At 35.9% G+C, this 21,148-nt stretch overlaps 1 protein-coding gene across 8 annotated transcripts in view; it reads right to left on the minus strand.

The window, feature by feature from the left end:
• The window catches only part of SCFD1 (sec1 family domain containing 1), a 134,814-nt gene that overhangs the window by 86,107 nt on the left and 27,559 nt on the right, over positions 1–21,148 (minus strand). For all 8 annotated transcript variants that reach the window (XR_009539674.1, XR_009539670.1, XR_009539672.1 and 5 more), the window contains exons 5-10: positions 13,994–14,116; positions 12,635–12,722; positions 8,182–8,271; positions 6,012–6,067; positions 4,773–4,858; positions 1,624–1,723 (exon numbers count right to left, since the gene is read on the minus strand). Coding sequence is in view for 1 of the 8 variants with exons in the window: in XM_060144189.1 (XP_060000172.1) it covers positions 1,624–1,723; positions 4,773–4,858; positions 6,012–6,067; positions 8,182–8,271; positions 12,635–12,722; positions 13,994–14,116 (543 nt within the window). In the remaining 7 variants the exon portion in view is untranslated. The remainder of the gene's footprint in view (positions 1–1,623; positions 1,724–4,772; positions 4,859–6,011; positions 6,068–8,181; positions 8,272–12,634; positions 12,723–13,993; positions 14,117–21,148) is intronic.

The following is a 21,148-nucleotide window of genomic DNA, read 5'->3' on the forward strand; positions in this document are numbered from 1 at the left end:
TGTGAGGCTCTCTGCTTCCCTCAAATTAAAAATCAATATCCTTACAGTGGCCTTTAATGTCCTATGCTACGTTGCATCCCGTGTTCTATTTAACTTCATCTCCTGCTACTTTTCCCTGCCTTACTTGCTCTGGCCACTTTGGCTGCCTTGCCATCTTTTAAACATATCAGGCATCCTTCTGCCTGGAATGCTATTCTCCCAAATAGCTACATAATTCACTACCTTCTCTCCATTAGATCTTTCTCAAATGTCTCTTTTTCAGTGAGGTCTTCCCTATTTTAAAATTGCAATCCTGTTCACCATTACTTACTTTACTTTTCTCCAGAGTATTTTTCACTGTACGAAATATTACATATTTTATTTTATTTATTGCCTGTCTCTCCTACTAGAATGTAAGATACAGGAAGAAAGGAATATTTTCATTGACTTTTTTATTGCTAAAGCCAGGGTCTAGAATGTTCTGTCAAAGAGTAGGCACTCCAATAGTGGTTCTTCAGCCTCTATTGACCTATGAAAACTACTTTCCATGTTCTGTTACTCAGGGTTGGATCTATTGTCCCTTTGATTCTTCTCACTCTCCAGTGTCCCTTTGATTCTTCTCACTCTCTCTACTGAATCAGAGTTGACTACTATCATTGACACTTATCTTCGAGTCCAGAATCACAGAGGACTCTCGGATAGAGAAGTGTGCAGAACTGCCAATTTCCATCAGTAATCCTAAAATCTGATTTATTAAAAGATACTTTACAGTTAGAGTCTGTGTTTTAAAGAAATAAACCATTAAATCAAAACTATCTATTGCATGTCTTTCATTTCTTTTCTGTATGACATTTCAGGCAATCTTTGCAATAATGATGCTATTATATACTATAATCCCTAGAGGCTTGGGCTAAGATTTAGTAAATTAGAGTGCTGGTCTTGGCAAAGCCAGTAATTTAGGTTCATATCCTTTAACTTCTGTGTCTCAGTTTTTCTATCTTACAAATGGGGACTATTCTGGCCCTTTTACATAGTGTCTTATAGAAATTATTTGTATACATCTTTTCTTTCCATTGCCTTTGAAGATTGGGGCTGTTTTTATTTATCTGTGTATATCACATGCTATTTACAATGTTTAGTAGATCAATATATGCATAGATAAAACAGATTTTAGTTTTAAGCATGAAATTACCTATGTGGAATTACTTCAAAAAACATATGATGTAATATAAAAAATACTATTTATTTTTACCATAAAATGAGGCTTAACAGATTCCCAGGAAAAAAAGGAGAAATTACATCTTTTCTCCCCAAGGAGAACAAATTTATTTACTTACTCAGTATGAAAAATTAAAAAAAAAACCAGCCACTCATTTTCCTCCATTCTTTTGTTCCCCATCATTCCAACAATACTACTGATTTATCCTGTAATTTAAAGACCATAAATTTGGAACTTTAAACCTCAAGGCTTCACTATTCTCCAGCATCCACAATCTAGTGATACCAAATTCCATCACCTTTTTTGTTTCTATTTCTCAGCTCCATCCTTCTCATCTGTATTTCTGTAGCCATGATGTTAATTTTAAATTAAGACCATTGAATGTTACTACATTTTAACAAAAAGTGGTATATTTAGCCTCTTACCAGTACATCATGCACCAAGGCTTGATATGTCCAAGTATGGTGTAAAGGAGTTGCCAAATCTATGTTTCTGTCAACAAGGACTAATAAAGGCCTTTGGAAGCTGTAAATATATTAAAAAAAAAGTTATGTAACTCTTAACACCTGTGTATACATCTACATTCTTCTACTACTTTCAGTATATGTCATTTTCATATGAACAATAAGTATACTAATATTGATATTCCATAATACTTTGCTTTCTAAAAAATTTTCTAGTACAATCAAGTAAAGCAATGCTTTGTACTACCTAGAGCCTGTGTATGATGCTAGATTATACGTCTTACTTAGGGAACTTTCTTAAAGGAAAAAATCTATACAAATACTTCTACAGAATAATTTTTTTTTTTTTTTTTAGCGGTACGTGGGCCTCTCACTGTTGTGGCCTCTCCTCTTGCGGAGCACAGGCTCCAGACGCGCAGGCTCAGCGGCTGTGGCTCACGGGCCTAGCCGCTCCGCGGCATGTGGGATCTTCCCGGACCGGGGCACGAACCCATGTCCCCTGCATCAGCAGGCGGACTCTCAACCACTGCGCCACCAGGGAAGCCCTACAGAATAATTTTTATAGTTATCAAAGTAAGAATAAGTTGCTTTTGCTCAGATTTATATTTTACATTTTTGAATAAAAGGAAAAAAAGAAAACCCATTGCCAGGTTCAGGGAAAACAATTACAGAGAGTAGGATCTTACAAATTTATACAAATGTTCAATCGTTTCATAAATTACAAATTCCAATTTTTTCCTGAAAACACAAATTCAAAAAAGCAGACTCAAGAGAAGAGGCTCACAAAACCCTATCCCATTATAATATATGAAACCAAAACATTATACTACAACAGTAACTAATTATATAATTACTCACTTACCAGACATGTCATATATTGTTTAACTCCATCACTATCATTTAGATATGAAATAAACTACATTTAAAGCAAATTGAGGTACAAAGTCATCTGGTTACCATGTGTCTCCAAAAGGCATAGAGATTTCACTTTAGAGGCACTACTGTATCAAGAGTACACGTCAATTTTCAATAGGCATTGCTACCTGATTTTATTTACTATATGTATTTTCTCCTGAAAGACCTCTGACAATTTCAGTAACTCATTACACCCTACTGGGTGTAAGACAGTGAACTCCCAACTGCATTAATTATAAGACTTGGCGATAAAAAGGTAGGAGTGGCACGCTTACCACCACCTACCATCGTTCATTATTCCAGAGCTAGGTGGAAGGTAGGGAGGATAGCCTACGGCAGGGTTTCTTAACTCAGCACTACTGACATCTGTGGCTGGATAATTTCTTATTATGGGAAGTTGTCCTGTGAAGTGTAGGATGTGTAGCAGCATCCCATAATGCACCCCATTAGATTCCAGTAGCAACTACCCAGTTGTGACAACTGACATGTCTCTAGACATTACCAAATTCTCGTTGAGAATCATTAGCCTACAACTGGATTCAAATACATTTAACAATAAATAGTCTGACAAGGCTGCTGACCCCTAATTCAAATAATTTAGAAATGCATACAACAAACTAAAAGTAAGACAACTATATTATGATCATGTGAATACACTAAAAAAAAAATTTATCTAAATAAAACAGTGCCTTTATATTGGTTTCTAAGGCCTATACAAGAGCACAATAAAAAAGGAACTGTTCAGTAAGGTATGACATAGTGGTTGCTTCTGTTGAAAAATAAAATCAGATGAGAATTTGATATCTCTGCTCTACTTAATAAGAAATATCATTATTTAGAAGAATATTTAGACCAGCGATGAAATTGCAAAACAGTTTAAAGTAACATGGGAGGTGAAACAGTTGAACGAACAATTGAAACACAATGTTAGTATCAACTGCAAATTATAGGAATAGTATATAAAACTGTAAGAGCCATCAAATTGACTTAAAATGAAGTCTATGAAAGGTTACCATAAGAGTATAATTCCTGGAAGGCCGTTATACTGAGTATCAGTTTATTTTCACAGGCTTTATTTATTAATTCACCTAAAACTAGGGATAATAATTAATTTTCCAAAATACTGCCTATTCCCCTTGAAATAATTTTCAGCCATTGGTGTGGGTTTCTTTACTTCCTCACCCCAATACTGTCCATTATTATTATTATTATTATTTGTGTGTGTGTGTGTGTGTGTGTGTGTGTGTGTGTGTGTGTGGTATGCGGGCCTCTCACTGTTGTGGCCTCTCCCATTGTGGAGCACAGGCTCTGGACGTGCAGGCTCAGCGGCCATGGCTCACGGGCCCAGCCACTCCGTGGCATGTGGGATCTTCCCGGACCGGGGCATGAACCCGCGTCCCCTGCATCGGCAGGTGGACTCTCAACCACTGCACCACCAGGGAAGCCCTGTCCATTATTTTTAATAAACAAAAGTTAAATATACTATAATGGACAGTTTTTTAAAAAAAATTTCTATTCAATAATAATTGAGCAGTCAGTAACTTTGGCATTATCTATTTATACTAGACATGGTAAAAAAGACAAAAATACTTTGCCGGTATTTTAATGTAAAAATGGAAACCAGTTAATAGACAGGTAGAAATAGACATAGGCATCACAAGTTATTCAACTTACTTTTTTTCATTACCAAGAGGCTTAATGATAATTAAAAGGAAGTGGCTTCTTACTGCAAAAGCCGTATAAACAGGGCTTCCCTGGTGGCGCAGTGGTTGAGAGTCCGCCTGCTGATGCAGAGGACGCCGGTTCGTGCCTCGGTCTGGGAAGATCCCACATGCCGCGGAGCGGCTGGGCCCGTGAGCCATGGTTGCTGAGCCTGCGCATCCAGAGCCTGTGCTCCGCAACGGGAGAGGCCACAACCGTGAGAGGCCCGCGTACCGCAAAAAAAAAAAAAAAAAAAAGCCATATAAACAGAAAAATTTATCCTACAGATGATAAAAATGAAAAACAAAAAATTCTAACAAAAGAAGGTAAATTAAATAAAATATTCCATTTGTATTTTTAAGAACGATTTGAATCAAAACCCTGATCTAGACTTTCCAGTATAAGGGTATTCTATCAGACAAGGAAAAACAACCCAAAAAACTCTACAAATATTTCATTTTCAAGCATATAAGGTGTATTAACTAACATAATACCTGAACTGGCCAGCTCCAAGTGTGTCACCTGTAAAAAGACTGTTTCTTGCATCTCTCAGATTTTCCCGAAGTTTCTTATCTAGTTTCTGAAAAATGAAATTTTACATTAACTCTTTAAAAAAAAATTTAATTTTATTGAAGCATAGTTGATTTACAATGCTGTGTTAGTTTCAGGTGTACAGCAAAGTGATTCAGTTATACATATACATATATTCATCTTTTTTTAGATTCTTTTCTTATATAGGTTATCACAGAATATTGAGTAGAGTTCCCTGTGCTACATGAACTCTTGAAGAACAGTTTCAGACAACTTTGCATAGGGTAATACACATTGTATTCTTAATTTTGGAACTAAGAAATTTAGAATTCCTTTACAAAACAGCAATTCTCACATTTTAGCTTCTTTACTATTCAATATTATCCTAACTTGGACTTGAAAAGACCAATGCTTTTTCTATTGTGACTCAGACCTGATTTCACTAATAATCACTTTTTGTTGACTATTTTTACTTTAGGTATGGGAAACGTTTTGCAGTAATAACCCACACTCTCTCCCAAAGCATAACTTGCTGCACCGAGGAAGCTATCTCAATAGTGGTGGTTGCAAGAGGCTCCAGAATAGAAATGGAATATGTGAAAGAAACTAGCCCTCTATCTGTCAGTGACCCATTCGGGCTACTAAAACTCAAAAATGTTAGTGTATCTTCCTCCATCTTCCCATACCATTTACCTTCTTTTCAGTAACTCTGTAATTTCTCTAATATCTTATTTTTTAATCTTTAAAGCAAATATTTGAATGCTCATTTTACACAGAATGTTCTACTCCAGTATTATGGGAAAGCAAAATACACTTCATCATGTTAAAAATGATTATAACTGTTAATAAATGTTTGCTAAATGAAGTTAAATATTAAATGATTTGAGGAATCAAATAAGTGTAAAATACTACTTAGAGAGACAAAGCTAAATGAGGAATATTTATTTGAGTAAAAAAGAAACAGGGCTGGAATAGCACATTCACATTGGAATAGATCATTTTACTCCATCACATGATCACAATGATTACTTTTTATTTTTGGTGTAATCCCAATGTTATAAAATAAAAATATTTGCCTTTGGCACTTAATATATAACCCATAACAACTGTATAAATACTTAATATTAACAAAAATACTTGAGGTATTTAGGGAAAACAACTGACACATTATTTATCCCCAATGGATATTTGCATGAACTCACCACTGCTACCATTTCTGCTGCTGTTCCTCTTGAACATCTGATTATAGGGACAGCACCTATTTTAACAACAGATGTTAGCAATGATTTCAGCTCTTAATAATTAAAATGGATACTTATAAAATACATCAGCCTCAAATAATAACATACAATAGATATATACAATTTCAGGCTACAAACATAAAAGGATTTATAATCTTGAAAATAAAAGCAAGGTTTCAGAAATAGACCTTACCATTTATAAAGACAACATGAAGGGAGTCAGAAAAACATGATTTTTATATTGTGTGGGTCAATCAGTGTGACCATATTTTTTCAATGGACTGACTAAATCAGCACTTTGACTAATTTAAAAGATAATATCAATAGAAAACACATTCTTTGCACAATGTAAAATACTCCTAAAAGTTGGCCTCAGTTTATTATCAAATCAACTCATTTTAGACTTCTTAATTTCTCTCTATTATTCCAAGTTTTATTGAAGGCTGAAATCCTAAAATGAGAAAAAAAAATTAAACTGCACTGAAAATCTCATAAAACAAAGAACATTGTAATACTTATATGCTGAAATTCTTACATTTTAGATTCTATACAAAGCATGCTCAGTCACTTGTAAAAGTAAAAATGTGAAATATTAGTACATTTTTTAAAACTTTGTTTTCTTCTGATGGCAAGCTATACATGTCTGTCCTAAGAAAATCCAAATAATATTAGAAATGTACAAAGTTAATCCTCTTGATTCAAGCATCCCAAAATAACCCCATTAAGAATTAGATATGAATGTTTCCAGGTTATATTCTACATATAGTCTAAATAAGTGTGTGTGTGGAGTGCATAAAAAACAAAAACAGGATATTTTGCATACCATCCTTAAATTTGCTTTTTTTCCACTTAATTTATTATTGATATCTTTCTATGTCAGGTTGGTAGTAATTTCAACTTTTCCTTTAAGAAAAATCACTTTCTGATACTCTACATAATAAAAGTGGCTCTAACACTTCAGTGGTCTGTACACTTCTTTTTCAATCTACCTTAACCTTGAAAATATAGTTATCATCAAGCAAAAATAACCTTAATGTCCACAATAACTCTAGCATTCAGCAAAATTCTGGAGACTGTGTGCAAAAATAGAAAGATTAATTATGTCTGTTTAATGACTAAAAGTGGTATACATGTGCGTTCTTTAACAAACAACCCAACAACAACTCCATTTGAAGGTACTGAGAGCAATCGAAAGCAAGCAGAAAGTGGAGGAGGGTAAAACTCTTGAAAGAAGAGAAATACTTGAACAGTGAGAGATACTTTTAACCAGCTTTCCTCTTGAGGGTACTTTCCAGTTTGCATGGCACAGAGGAGAAAGAGCTCAAGCAGAAAACAGAAGACTCACTGAGCTGGGAAATCAAAGCCTGGAGTTCAGGGCTGGAAATTAAAGGGAAAAATCCCTGAAAGGAGGGACCTGCAAAATCTGTATGCAAATTCTCCTCAAGCTTTTGTCTATATCCTAAACTATGCATGTATCTCTCAATTTTCTCATTTGTGAAAAAGAGAGAAATTTTATTAATGTAGTGTGAGGATCATTTTAACTGAAAAGTTTTCAGTGTCTGCAAAATTAAAATCGCAATTAGAGGATTTCTAAACATATACATTATTAATAGTAACGAATAAAATCATACATTAGACATTAAACACAATGTAGCTGTAAGTAAATTTAGATACTCCAAAGAAATGTTTAAAATTTTGAGAGTATGTTGGATAAGTGTTTTACGTAAAGTTACTGTTTCCTGGAGCCTTGGGAGTTTGCCTTAATACTTACCAGGCATATATCTCTCTAATTAGAAGTGCATTTGAAATTTTTCAAAATGAACTATTAAAAGAAAATTAGCAGGCACATAGGTGAAGCCACCAGCAAACATTCAAACAATATATTAGGAAGTTACAATTACCAAAGACATCTAAGGTGACAACTCAAGAGAGCTGCTAAATGCTAACTTCATCAAATTATTAGAAGAATTGTGGTTTTATATAGTACAGAATGTATATTTTATCTCAACTCTGGAGAGAGGGATTGTAGAGATCCAGATAGATAATAAGGGATCATATTGCAGTGTAACAAGTTAAAATGAGCTGTTAAATAACTTACTTTCAAGAAATAAACAAAGGTTTGAAAACTTACCCAGTGTAACAAAAAAGCAAAAGAGGCTGTCAACAATAGTGTCCATAACAGTTTCCATTTCTGTGTCTGTGATATCTGGTCTGTTAATGGCTAAAATGACATAGATAAAAGAGAAGAAAGTGACCAAAATTTATCCCTTATTTTTATTCAAATTATTACTCAACACCTATCAATATTCAGTTTGATAATACTTGTAATAGTTAAAGAAGTAAAATTTTTTATGCTTTAAATTTTAAGTGAACAAGTATCCACAAAAATTATACTTCAAAAAAAATACCACCTCAATATCAGTAGTAGTAATGAGTAGTATCAATATTAGAGCAGTAATAATAAGAAAAAACCCACCACATAAATTATACAAAATTTTTGCCAGAGCAAATAGGAAATATCGACTTCCGTAATTTTATTCACAAACATTAAATGGCCTCAAGAAACTACTGATCTTACTATCCAAATACTGCCAGAAAAGGACAATGTATCAATAAATCAATTACGGCAAGACCAACATCACATACATTTTCTTTGTATTATAACAAATCATATAAATTTCTTTTCTGATCTACTAGACTGTGCTTAAGTGGTTCTCAAACTGCAGTGGACAGAAGACTCATTCTAAGAATAGGAGAGAAGAGAAAGAAGTTTCTCTGGAAGCTATTAAAAATGAAAGACTATTAGCCCTTTCCCTCGGGGACTCAATTCAATAGATTTGGGATAATTCTAGGTAATCTGCAATTCTGACAAACACCTCAGGTGATACTTGGGGCTACACATTTTTTTCTTTTCTGTCCCATTTCTTTCCTGGAACTTTAAGAACCAACATGTCAAATGTTTTTAAAAGGTAAGAGTAATAATGGTCCCTAGCCAGGAGGGAAGAATAAATGGAGAGGTGGCAAGCCTACTCACTAGGCTGACAACCAGTGACTTTGCTATCCTGGCTGCTCTACTACACGATGGCTTCCACATTTGAAAAACAGGTTGTTGGGGCTACACTTTAAGAAACATTGGTGTGAAGACTTTTCTTGACAAAGACCTTGCCTTATTCATCTTCCTATCTCTCAGAGTACCTAGGCTCAGTGTCTGACAAGTAGATGCTCAGTAACTATTTGTTAAAAGACTGGTTGGACTAAAATATTATCTATATAATATGTTTAATTTCCTAGCATCTTGAATGTGAAAACAAATATAAAATTCAATACAACTTGTGATCAGCATAAGAGGAAATCAGAATCCAACTGGATACAACAGAGTGTTCAAAGAAAGTATGGTACATGCAGAGAACATAAAAATAACAAAGACTTTAACCATAATCTGGATGAGGAAACGTGCTGCTATTCAGTACTTCAGACTGCCATCTATCCAAATCAGATGACAGAAATGGCATAAGGATACAACGTGAATTATGTAAATTCAGGGGATACCAATCCAGTGAAATACTCAGCTCATTCTGCCAATCACTGGTTCAGGTAAAATCTATATGAAGCCTCCACCCTTCAGGTCCATACCCTTCAGTCCCACACCTCTGAAACACTGACCTCAACAGTCAAAACACTGTCCATCACTAACTTCAACTCACTTTCAAAAACAACTTGGTTTGTCTGAGACATTAGCATAAGTCTAACTAAGGTGACACCTCCGCGTCCTTTATTGGATAAATTCCCAATCCGTGGAAAACAGGTGATAAAAATTGAATCCATGGTATCAATATGGTTGATTTATGTTTTGAATAATCTGTTTAAGATTATTAATTAAAGCACTTGCAATGTTTGAGAGGATTTGCCACATAATTACATAATAATTAAGAGCACTAACTCTGGAGTGAGTGCCTGGATTTAGTAACCTGGTTTTGCCATTTCCTTATCAAGTTACTTAGTATCTGTGCCTCAGTTTTTTCATCTAGAAAACAGAAATAATATTAATTCCTACTTCATTAAGTTATTCTGAGGAGTAAATGAGCTTATATTGTAAAATGTGTATAGGGCAATCTACTACTATTATTATACTATAATTATACTATTGAGAATCTGGGCGATTAAGCATGTGATTATACTTTAAAATTAATAAATTAAATTTATACTTTTAATTCAATAATTATTAATTTCAGACTTGTGATTTTTAAGTTGAGAGATATAAGAAAACAAATTTATAAACACTTGAATGTTTAATGAATTTAGATTCCCTATAAATTTAATTATTTTTAATAATTATTTAAATATTTGGGCAGATTTTGTTTGTTAGATTTATAAAGTTGCCTGGTCTGGTATTTGAAGTACTTAAAACTACTCAGCCATAAAAAATCATGAAATTTTGCTGTTTGCAGCAACATGGATGGACTTGCAGAGTATTATGTTAAGTAAAATAAGTCAGACAGAAAGACAAATACTGCATGGTATCACTTATAAGTGGAATCTAAAAAATGCAACAAACTAGTGAATGTAACAGAATAGAAGCAGACTCACAGCTATAGATAACAAATAAGTGGTTACCAGTGGGGAGAGGGAAGAGGGGACAACCTAGGCGTAGGGATTAAGAGGTGCAAATTATTATGTATAAAATAAGCTACAAGAATACATTGTACAGCATAGGGAATACAGCCAATATTTTATAATAACTATAAATGGAATATAACCTTTAAAAACTGTGAATCACTATATTATACACCTGTAACTTACATAATATTGTACATTCACTATACATCAATTAAAAAACAAATAATTAAAAAATGAATAGGTTGAACTTATAAACGCAACTTAAACTGTTTAAGGAAATTTAACAAACTAAGTTTGTTGACTAAGTTTGTTAAATGAGACTGATTATAATTTAGTCAGTTCAATCTGAGTTAATCAAAGAAAAAGTAAAGGTGCTTGTTTTCAAATAAACAGACTTAAAAATAAAATTTACAAGTTTAGTTTAAAGGCTTAAGGGAAACTAGGTTTTAAACATGTATCTTAAGTAGCTAATTAAGTTAAAGGTCAATTAAATGTAAACAGACTTCTGTAAATAACTACAGTACTGTCAAAAATCTCTTACATGGGCAATTCAGCAAATACTTACACCCATTTAGAGATGTTGCTTAATTTCAGCAAGAAGGCATACTATGGAGCTCAGTGAAACCAAAAGATTCATGCTCTCTTCTCTTGGGAGCTTACCACCTGGTCCAGTGTGTTATGATAGAATACCACTAGTATTTTGAGCAGAACGATTTTCTATGTGAGTATGGTTTACACACTGCAGAAGATTTAGCATCCCTAGTCCCTGCTCACTAACTGCTAGTGCTAATTGTGACAATCAAAAATGTCCTTACACATTTCCAAATGCCCCCATGGGAGGCCCCTACTTTAGAACCTCTGAAACTCTAGTCATTCCCAAACATCTCAATACTTAGGTATCAAATTAATAATTATTTCTATGAATTGGCTAATTACATCTTTTGTAGTCTGCAATTTTCTTTAAAATATTTGACATAACTAATCAATGGGCACAAAGTTTCAGTTAGGCAAGATGAATAAGTTCTAGAGATCTGCCATACAACATTGTACCTAAATCAACAATACTGTATTATATACTTAAAAATGTTAAGAGAGTAGATCTCATGTTAAGTGTTTTTACAAAGAAAAAGAATCAGCATAGACAATAAAACATGGTGTGGGTGTCCATGTTCCTGTGTGCATGTGTATGTGTGTATGTATATGTGTCTGTTAACTGTGTGTATGCGTGTGCGTCTGTTAAGTTTAATCTACATCCAAGGAATGGTCAGTTTATCAAAGCTAGGAATACAAACTTCAGAGGTGGTTAGATAGCATTTGATCAAATACCAATACTCAAACCTACCACTGCATGAACAGGGTGTAAGAATCAAGGGTGTCTAACAACCTATATTTGAGAATGGTACTTATATCAATACTTCATTCCATAACAGGACATTAGTAGCTGCTGACTCTTTGTTGTTGTCTGATCTTGACAAATAGCAACATTAACCAACCGTTTCTGAGTGCTTACGATATGCCAGTAACTTTTCCAAGCATTTTACATACACGAATGCATTTAACTCCCATTAAAAACTCTGAGGTAGATAGTATTATTATTCCCGTTTTACAGATTTGGAAACTAAAGCACAGAGAAGCAAAGTAAACTTGTTCTTGTCCAAGGATCAAAGTACTAAAAGATTAACTGAATCTTACTACTAAAATACTGTCTTACACACCATGAGTGAACCACTCGTGCAAGTTGCTGTGGGGTAACTAAAAGGTCAGATAATTGGTCCTTCATTGAGCTTACAAAACAGATTTAGTAAGTGTTGTCTACATGTGACAGAACTCAAGTCTGAGACTTGTTTTCTTTATGGGCTGTAAACAAAGCTGGTTCTGGAGTGCACTAAACATGTTTACTATTGTTTTTCTACAGTACACTGTTCATTTTGTTAACAATGAATTATAAAATTCCTATTTTTACATACCACGATATGAAACAAGCTCCTTATTTTGATTACATAATACAAACATATCATCTTCCAAAGTAATAAAATTGAGATACTGATCGAAAACCTAGAAACAAAAGAAAAGGTTTTCAAATCAATTTTACAATACTGAATGCATTTTTAGTTTGATTTAATCTACTAATGATAAAATGAATAAAATTATAATTATATTCAATAACTAAAAGTTATACCATGTAGCATGTAGATTGTCAAATTGGACAAGAATGAGAAAGTAACATAAAAAAGCAATAAAAAAACCAAGACTCTGGGCAATAAATTATCAAGGAGAGTAACAGTTTCAGAAAACAAAATTTAAGAAGATATAAAATTTTAAAATAAATTGTGGTTGGGATGGGAATGGATATCAAATATGAAGAAAAACCACAATTTTAATTTTTATATTCATTTTAATCATACTTCTCTAAGAAAGTCATAGTAACTGTTTTTACACTGTGAACTATATTTATAGGCGGGGAAAAGTTACACTAGTTCTTTAGAAGTGTAAATCAGGAGAAAAATGAAGAAGACTATCTGAGATACGTTAAACGTAGTTAAATCGAAAACTGTTCATATTATTTCATGTAAAACTAATGATAAATTTTGGAAGAGAAAGAATAAGACGTAAGCCTTAAAAACTAATCAGAAGTAGTAGTGGACTATCTAAATCTAAGAATGAAAAATCTATTAGAATGAAAGAATGGGAATTAAATGCATGGTTGTTTAGTCTTTTATTCGCCCTATATCATTCTGTAGAATTTTCAGTTATATCTTGTCCAAATTCAAGAAACAAAGGGCAAAACAGGGCTACAACCAAGAATATATTTTATAGATTTATTTATAATTAAGCCAAACATGACTAAAAGTGACTATGATATAGAATTGCTGGCCTTCTTTCTTATAATATGCAATATAGCCCCCTTGGATTCTCTCTCCTAACTAAAAAAATATCTGAAGATAGTATGGTGACTATAGTGATCACTGATAAAACAATGCCAAAATATACTGGGTATAATTTATGACAATACAACTGTCAAACTATTTCTAAGCTGAGCTAAAAAAATTATACAAATCCCAGCCCAAAACAAAAATTGATTCAGCTTCTTATTTTTGTCTTTCAAATTAACTGAGTAATAAGTTCCTTTAGTTTGGTTTATTTTGCCTAGTCCAAGTTGAAGATAATTTACACTATCAGAACTCTTTCTAGAAGTATTGGGTCTAAATATTTCTTAGGTTGTTCCAGTCCTTTGTAAATTAGACACCAATGTCTATTTATAGATTTCAGAATATTACTGAATTTTACATTTAACAAAATGTTATCAGCCAACCAAAACCTCTTACCTTGGCTACTTGTGTTACTGCACTAGCTGCTAATGCTGCATTTGCAATATCTTCCAGTTTACTTCTTGAAATAGCAGAAATAAAATTTAAATAATATGATTCATAGAGTTGATTTCGAAGATCCTATGAATACAATGAATACTTCATTCTTATAGGATAGTATAAAGGATAATGACCAATGCAAATCTTTTAGATGCAATAGAGCAAGGTTTTAGAGGATAATATGCATATTTAAAAGACAGGTTATACAAATGATACAAAAAAGTATCCCAGGAGAATAAAGTTATGAAGAGGTACTGGTTACTTGGTTACCAGATATAATTGACATGTATTTTAATAATTAAAGTTATGATACTATAATTATATTATCAATAAAATCCTATTAATTACAGTAGTGTACAAAACTGCTTTGAATTAGCATACTTGTATATTAGCATACTTCTTAAAAAAATCCAGGAGAGGGGAAAGATGGCGGAAGAGTAAGACGCGGAGATCACCTTCCTCCCCACAGACACATCAGAAATACATCTACACGTGGAACAACTCCTACAGAACAACCACTGAACGCTGGCAGAAGACCTCAGACCTCCCAAAAGGCAAGAAACTCCCCATGTACCTGGATAGGGCAAAAGAAAAAAAGAATAAACACAGACAAAGGAATAGGGACGGGACCTGCACCAGTGGGAGAGAGCTGTGAAGAAGGAAAGGTTTCCACACACTAGAAGCCCCTTCGTGGGCAGAGACTGCGGGTGGCGGAGGGGGGAAGCTTCGGAGCCGCGGAGGAGAGCACAGCAACAGGCGTGCAGAAGGCAAAGCGGGGAGATTCCTGCCCAGAGGATCGGTGCCGACCAGCACTCACCAGCCCGAGAGGCTTATCTGCTCACCCGCCGGGGTGGGCGGGGCTGGGAGCTGAGGCTCGGCTTTGGTGGGATCGCAGGGCGGTGTGACCACAGCCTGAAGGGGTTAGTGCACCACGGCTAGCGGGAGGGAGTCCAGGGAAAAAGTCGGAACCTGCCGAAGAGGCAAGAGACATTTTCTTCCCTCTTTGTTTCCTGGTGCACGAGGAGAGGGGATTAAGAGCGCCGCTTAAAGGAGCTCCAGAGATGGGTGCGAGCTGTGGCTATCAGCACAGACCCCAGAGACGGGCATGAGACGCTAAGGCCGCTACTGCCGCCACCAAGAAGCCTGTGTGCGAGCACAGGTCACTATCCACACCTCCCTTCCCAGGAGCCTGTGCAGCCTACCACTGCCAGGGTCCCGGAATCCAGGGACAACTTCCCGGGAGAACACATGGCACGCCTCAGGCTGCTGCAACGTCATGCTGGCCTCTGCCGCCGCAGGCTCGCCCCGCACACCGTGCCCCTCCCTCCCACCGGCCTGAGTGAGCCAGAGCCCCTGAATCAGTGGCTCCTTTAACCCTGTCCTGTCTCAGCTAAGAACAGACGCCCTCCGGTGACCTACACACAGAGGCGGGGCCAAATCCAAATTTGAACCCCGGGAGCTCTGCGAACAAAGAAGAGAAAGGGAAATTTCTCCCAGCAGACTCAGGAGCAGCGGATTAAATCTCCACAATCAACTTGATGTACCCTGCATCTGTGGAATGCCTGAATAGACAACGAATCATCCCAAATTGAGGCGGTGGACTTTGAGAGCAAGATATATTATTTTTTCCCCTTTTCCTCTTTTTCTGAATGTATATGTGTCTGTGTGAGATTCTGTCTGTATAGCTTTGCTTTCACCATTTGTCCTAGGGTTCTATCTGTCCTTTTTGTTGTTTTTGTTTTGTTTTTCTACTTAAAAGGAAAATTTTTTTCTTAATTATTTTTTATTTTAATAACTTTATTTTATCTTACTTTATCTTATTTTATCTCCTTCCTCCCTCCCTCCCTCCCTCCCTCCCTTCCTTTCTTTCTTTCTACTTTTTCTCCCTCTTATTCTGAGCTGTGTGGATGAAAGGCTTTTGGTGCTGCAGCCAGGAGTCAGTGCTGCACCTCTGAGGTGGGAGACCCAACTTCAGGACACTGGTCCACAAGAGACCTCCCAGCTCCATGTAATATAAAATGGCAAAAATCTCCCAGAGATCTCCATCTCAACACCAGCAGCCAGCTTCACTCAACGACCAGCAAACTACAGTGCTGGACACCCTATGCCAAACAACTAGCAAGACAGGAACACAACCCCACCCATTAGCAGACAGGCTGCCTAAAATCAAAATAAGGTTACAGACACCCCAAAAGACACCACCAGACATGGACCTCCCCACCAGAAAGACAAGATCCAGCCTCATCCACCAGAACACAGGCACTAGTCCCCTCCACCAGGAAGCCTACACAACCCACTGAACCAACTTTAGACACTGGGGACAGACACCAAAAACAACGGGAACGACGAACCTGCAGCCTGCAAAAAGGAGACCCCAAACACAGTAAGATAAGCAAAATGAGAAGACAGAAAAACACACAGCACATGAAGGAGCAAGATAAAAACCCACCAGACCTAACAAATGAAGAGGAACTAGGCAGTCTACCTGAAAAAGAATTCAGAATAATGACAGTAAAGATGATCCAAAATCTTGGAAATAGAATAGAGAAAATGCAAAAAACATTTAACAAGGACCTAGAAAAACTAAAGAGGAAACAAGCAACGATGAACAACACAATAAATGAAATTAAAAATACTCTAGAAGGGATCAATAGCAGAAAAACTGAGGCAGAAGAACAGATAACTGACCTGGAAGATAAAATAGTGGAAGTAACTACTGCAGAGCAGAATAAAGAAAAAAGAATGAAAAGAACTGAGGACAGTCTCAGAGACCTCTGGGACAACATTAAATGCACCAACATTCGAATTATAGGGGTCTCAGAAGAAGAAGAGAAAAAGAAAGGGACTGAGAAAATATGTGAAGAGATTATAGTTGAAACCTTCCCTAATATGGGAAAGGAAATAGTTAATCAAGTCCAGGAAGCACAGAGAGTCCCATACAGGGTAAATCTAAGGAGAAACACGCCAAGACACATATTAATCAAACTGTCAAAAATTAAATACAAAGAAAACATATTAAAAGAAGCAAGGGAAAAATAACACACAAGGGAATACCCATAAGGTTAACAGCTGATCTATCAGCAGAAACTCTACAAGCCAGAAGGGAGTGGCAGGACATATTTAAAGTGATGAAGGAAAAAAACCTACAACCAAGATTACTCTACCCACCAAGGATCTCATTCAGATTTGATGGAGAAATTAAAATCTTTACAGACAATCAAAAGCTGAGAGAGTTCAGCACCACCAAACCAGCTTTACAACAAATGCTAAAGGAACTCCTCTAGGCAAGAAACACAAGAGAAGGAAAAGACCTACAATAACAAACCCAAAACAATTAAGAAAATGGGAATAGGAACATATATATCAATAATTACCTTAAATGTAAATGGATAAAATGCTCCCACCAAAAGACACAGACTGGCTGAATGGATACAAAAACAAGACCCATATATATGCTGTCTACAAGAGACCCATTTCAGACATAGGGACACACACAGACTGAAAGTGAGGGGATGGAAAAAGATACTCCAAGCAAATGGAAATCAAAAGAAAGCAGGAGTAGCAATTCTCATACCAGACAAAATAGACTTTAAAATAAAGACTATTACAAGAGACAAAGAAGGACACTACATAATGATCAAGGGATCGATCCAAGAAGAAGATATAACAATTGTAAATATTTATGCACCCAACATAGGAACACCTCAATACATAAGGCAAATACTAACAGCCACATATATACAATGGAATATTACTCAGCCATAAAAAGAAACGAAATTGAGCTATTTGTAATGAGGTGGATAGACCTAGAGTCTGTCATACAGAGTGAAGTAAGTCAGAAAGAAAAAGACAAATACCGTATGCTAACACATATATATGGAAATTTAAGAAAAAAAAATGTCATGAAGAACCTAGGGGTAAGGCAGGAATAAAGACGCAGACCTCCTAGAGAACAGACTTGAGGTTATGGGGAGGGGGAAGGGTGAGCTGTGACAGGGCGAGAGAGAGTCATGGACATATACACACTAACAAACGTAGTAAGGTAGATAGCTAGTGGGAAGCAGACGCATGGCACAGGGATATTGGCTTGGTGCTTTGTGACAGCCTGGAGGGGTGCGATAGGGAGGGTGGGAGGGAGGGAGACGCAAGAGGGAAGAGATATGGGAACATATGTATATGTATAACTGACTCACTTTGTTATAAAGCAGAAACTAACACACCATTGTAAAGCAATAATACCCCAATAAAGATGTTAAAAAAAAATACTAACAGCCATAAAACGGGAAATCAACAGAAACATATTCATAGTAGGGGACTTTTAACACCCCGCTTTCACCAATGGACAGATCATCCAAAATGAAAATAAATAAGGAAACACAAGCTTTAAATGATACATTAAACAAGATGAACTTTATTGACATTTATAGGACATGCCATCCAAAAACAACAGAATACACATTTTTCTCAAGTGCTCATGGAACATTCTCCAGGATAGATCATATCTTGGGTCACAAATCAAGCCTTGGTAAATTTAAGAAAATTGAAATTGTATCAAGTGTCTTTTCCACAACAACACTATGAGACTAGATATCAATTACAGGAGAAGATCTTTAAAAAATACAAAAACATGGAGGCTAAACAATACATTACTTAATAACAAAGTGATCACTGAAGAAATCAAAGAGGAAATCAAAAAAAAATACCTAGAAACAGGGCTGCCCTGGTAGCACAGGGGTTGAGAGTCCGCCTGCCGATGCAGGGGACACGGATTTGTGCCCTGGTCTGGGAAGATCCCACATGCCGCGGAGCGGCTGGGCCTGTGAGCCATGGCCACTAAGCCTGTACATCCGGAGCCTGTGCTCCGCAACGAGAGAGGCCACAACAGTGAGAGGCCCGCGTATTGCAAAAAACAAAACAAAACAAAACAAAACATACCTAGAAACAAATGACAGTGGAGACACGACGACCCATTCCTGCAGGATGCAGGAAAAGCAGTTCTAAGAGGGAAGTTTATAGCAATACAATCCTACCCTAAGAAACAGGAAACATCTCAAATAAACAACCTAACCTTGCACCTAAAGCAATTAGAGAAAGAAGAAGAAAGAAACCCCAAAGTTAGCAGAAGGAAAGAAATAATAAAATTCAGATCAGAAATAAATGAAAAGAAATGAAGGAAACAATAGCAAAGATCAATAAAACTAAAAGCTGGTTCTTTGAAAAGATAAACAGAATTGATAAACCATTAGCCAGACTCATCAAGCAAAAAAGGGAGAAGACGCAAATCAATAGAATTAGAAATTAAAAAGGAGGAGTAACAACAGACACTGCAGAAATACAAAAGATCATGAGAGATTACTACAAGCAAACCTATGCCAATAAAATGGACAACTTGGAAGAAATGGACAAATTCTTAGAAATGCACAACCTACCAAGACTGAACCAGGAAGAAATAGAAAATATGAACAGACCAATCACAAGCACTAAAATTGAGACTGTGATTAAAAATCTTCCAACAAACAAAAGTCCAGGACCAGATGGCTTCACAGGCAAATTCTATCAAACATTTAGAGAGGAGCTAACACCTATCCTTCTCAAATTCTTCCAAAATATAGCAGAGGGAGGAACACTCCCAAACTCATTCTATGAGGCCACCATTACCCTGATACGAAAACCAAAGATGTCACAAAGAAAGAAAACTACAGGCCAATATCACTGATGAACACAGACGCAAAAATCCTCAACAAAATACTAGCAAACAGAATCCAACAGCACATTAAAAGGATCATACACCATGATCAAGTGGGGTTTATCCTAGAAATGCAAGGATTCTTCAATATATGCAAATCAATCAACGTGATATACCATATTAACAAATTGAAGAAGAAAAACCATATGATCATCTCAATAGACGCAGAGAAAGCTTTTGACAAAATTCAACACCCATTTATGATAAAAACCCTCCAGAAAGTAGGCATAGAGGGAACTTTCCTCAACATAATAAAGGCCATATATGACAAACCCACAGCCAACATCGTCCTCAATGGTGAAAAACTGAAACCATTTCCACTACGATCAGGAACAAGACAAGGTTGCCCACTGTCACCACTATTATTCAACATAGTTTTGGAAATTTTAGCCATAGCGATCAGAGAAGAAAAAGAAATAAAAGGAATCCAAATTGGAAAAGAAGAAGTAAAGCTGTCACTGTTTGCAGATGACATGATACTATACATAGAGAATCCCAAAGATGCTACCAGGAAACTACTAGAGCTAATCAATGAATTTGGTGAAGTAGCAGGATACAAAATTCATGCACAGAAATCTCTGGCATTCCTATACACTAATGATGAAAAATCTGAAAATGAAATTAAGAAAGCACTCCCATTTACCATTGAACAAAAAGAATAAAATATCTAGGAATAAACCTACCTAAGGAGACAAAAGACCTGTATGCAGAAAATTATAAGACACTGATGAAAGAAATTAAAGATGATACAAATAGATGGAGAGATATACCATGTTCTTGGATTGGAAGAATTAATATTGTGTAAATGACTCTACTACCCAAAGCAATCTACAGATTCAATGCAATCCCTATCAAACTACCACTGGCATTTTTCACAGAACTAGAACAAAAAATTTCACAATTTGTATGGAAACACAAAAGACCCCGAATAGCCAAAGCAATCTTGAGAACGGAAAACGGAGCTGGAGGAATCAGGCTCCCTGACTTCAGTCTATACTACAAAGCTACAGTAATCAAGACAGTATGGTACTGGCACAAAAACAGAAAGATCAATGAACAGGATAGAAAGCCCAGATATAAACCCATGCACATATGGTCACCTTATCTTTGATAAAGGAGGCAGGAATGTACAGTGGAGAAAGGACAGCCTCTTCAATAAGTGGTGCTGGGAAAACTGGACAGGTACATGTAAAAGTATGAGATTAGAACACTCCCTAACACCATACACAAAAATAAGCTCCAAATGGATTATAGGTCTAAATGTAAGGCCAGAAACTATCAAACTCTTAGAGGAAAACATAGGCAGAACACTCTATGACATAAATCACAGCAAGATCCTTTTCGACCTACCTCCTAGAGAAATGCAA

This window comes from Lagenorhynchus albirostris, chromosome 1, assembly GCF_949774975.1.
Source record: "Lagenorhynchus albirostris chromosome 1, mLagAlb1.1, whole genome shotgun sequence".
NCBI classification, from domain to species: Eukaryota; Metazoa; Chordata; class Mammalia; order Artiodactyla; family Delphinidae; genus Lagenorhynchus; species Lagenorhynchus albirostris.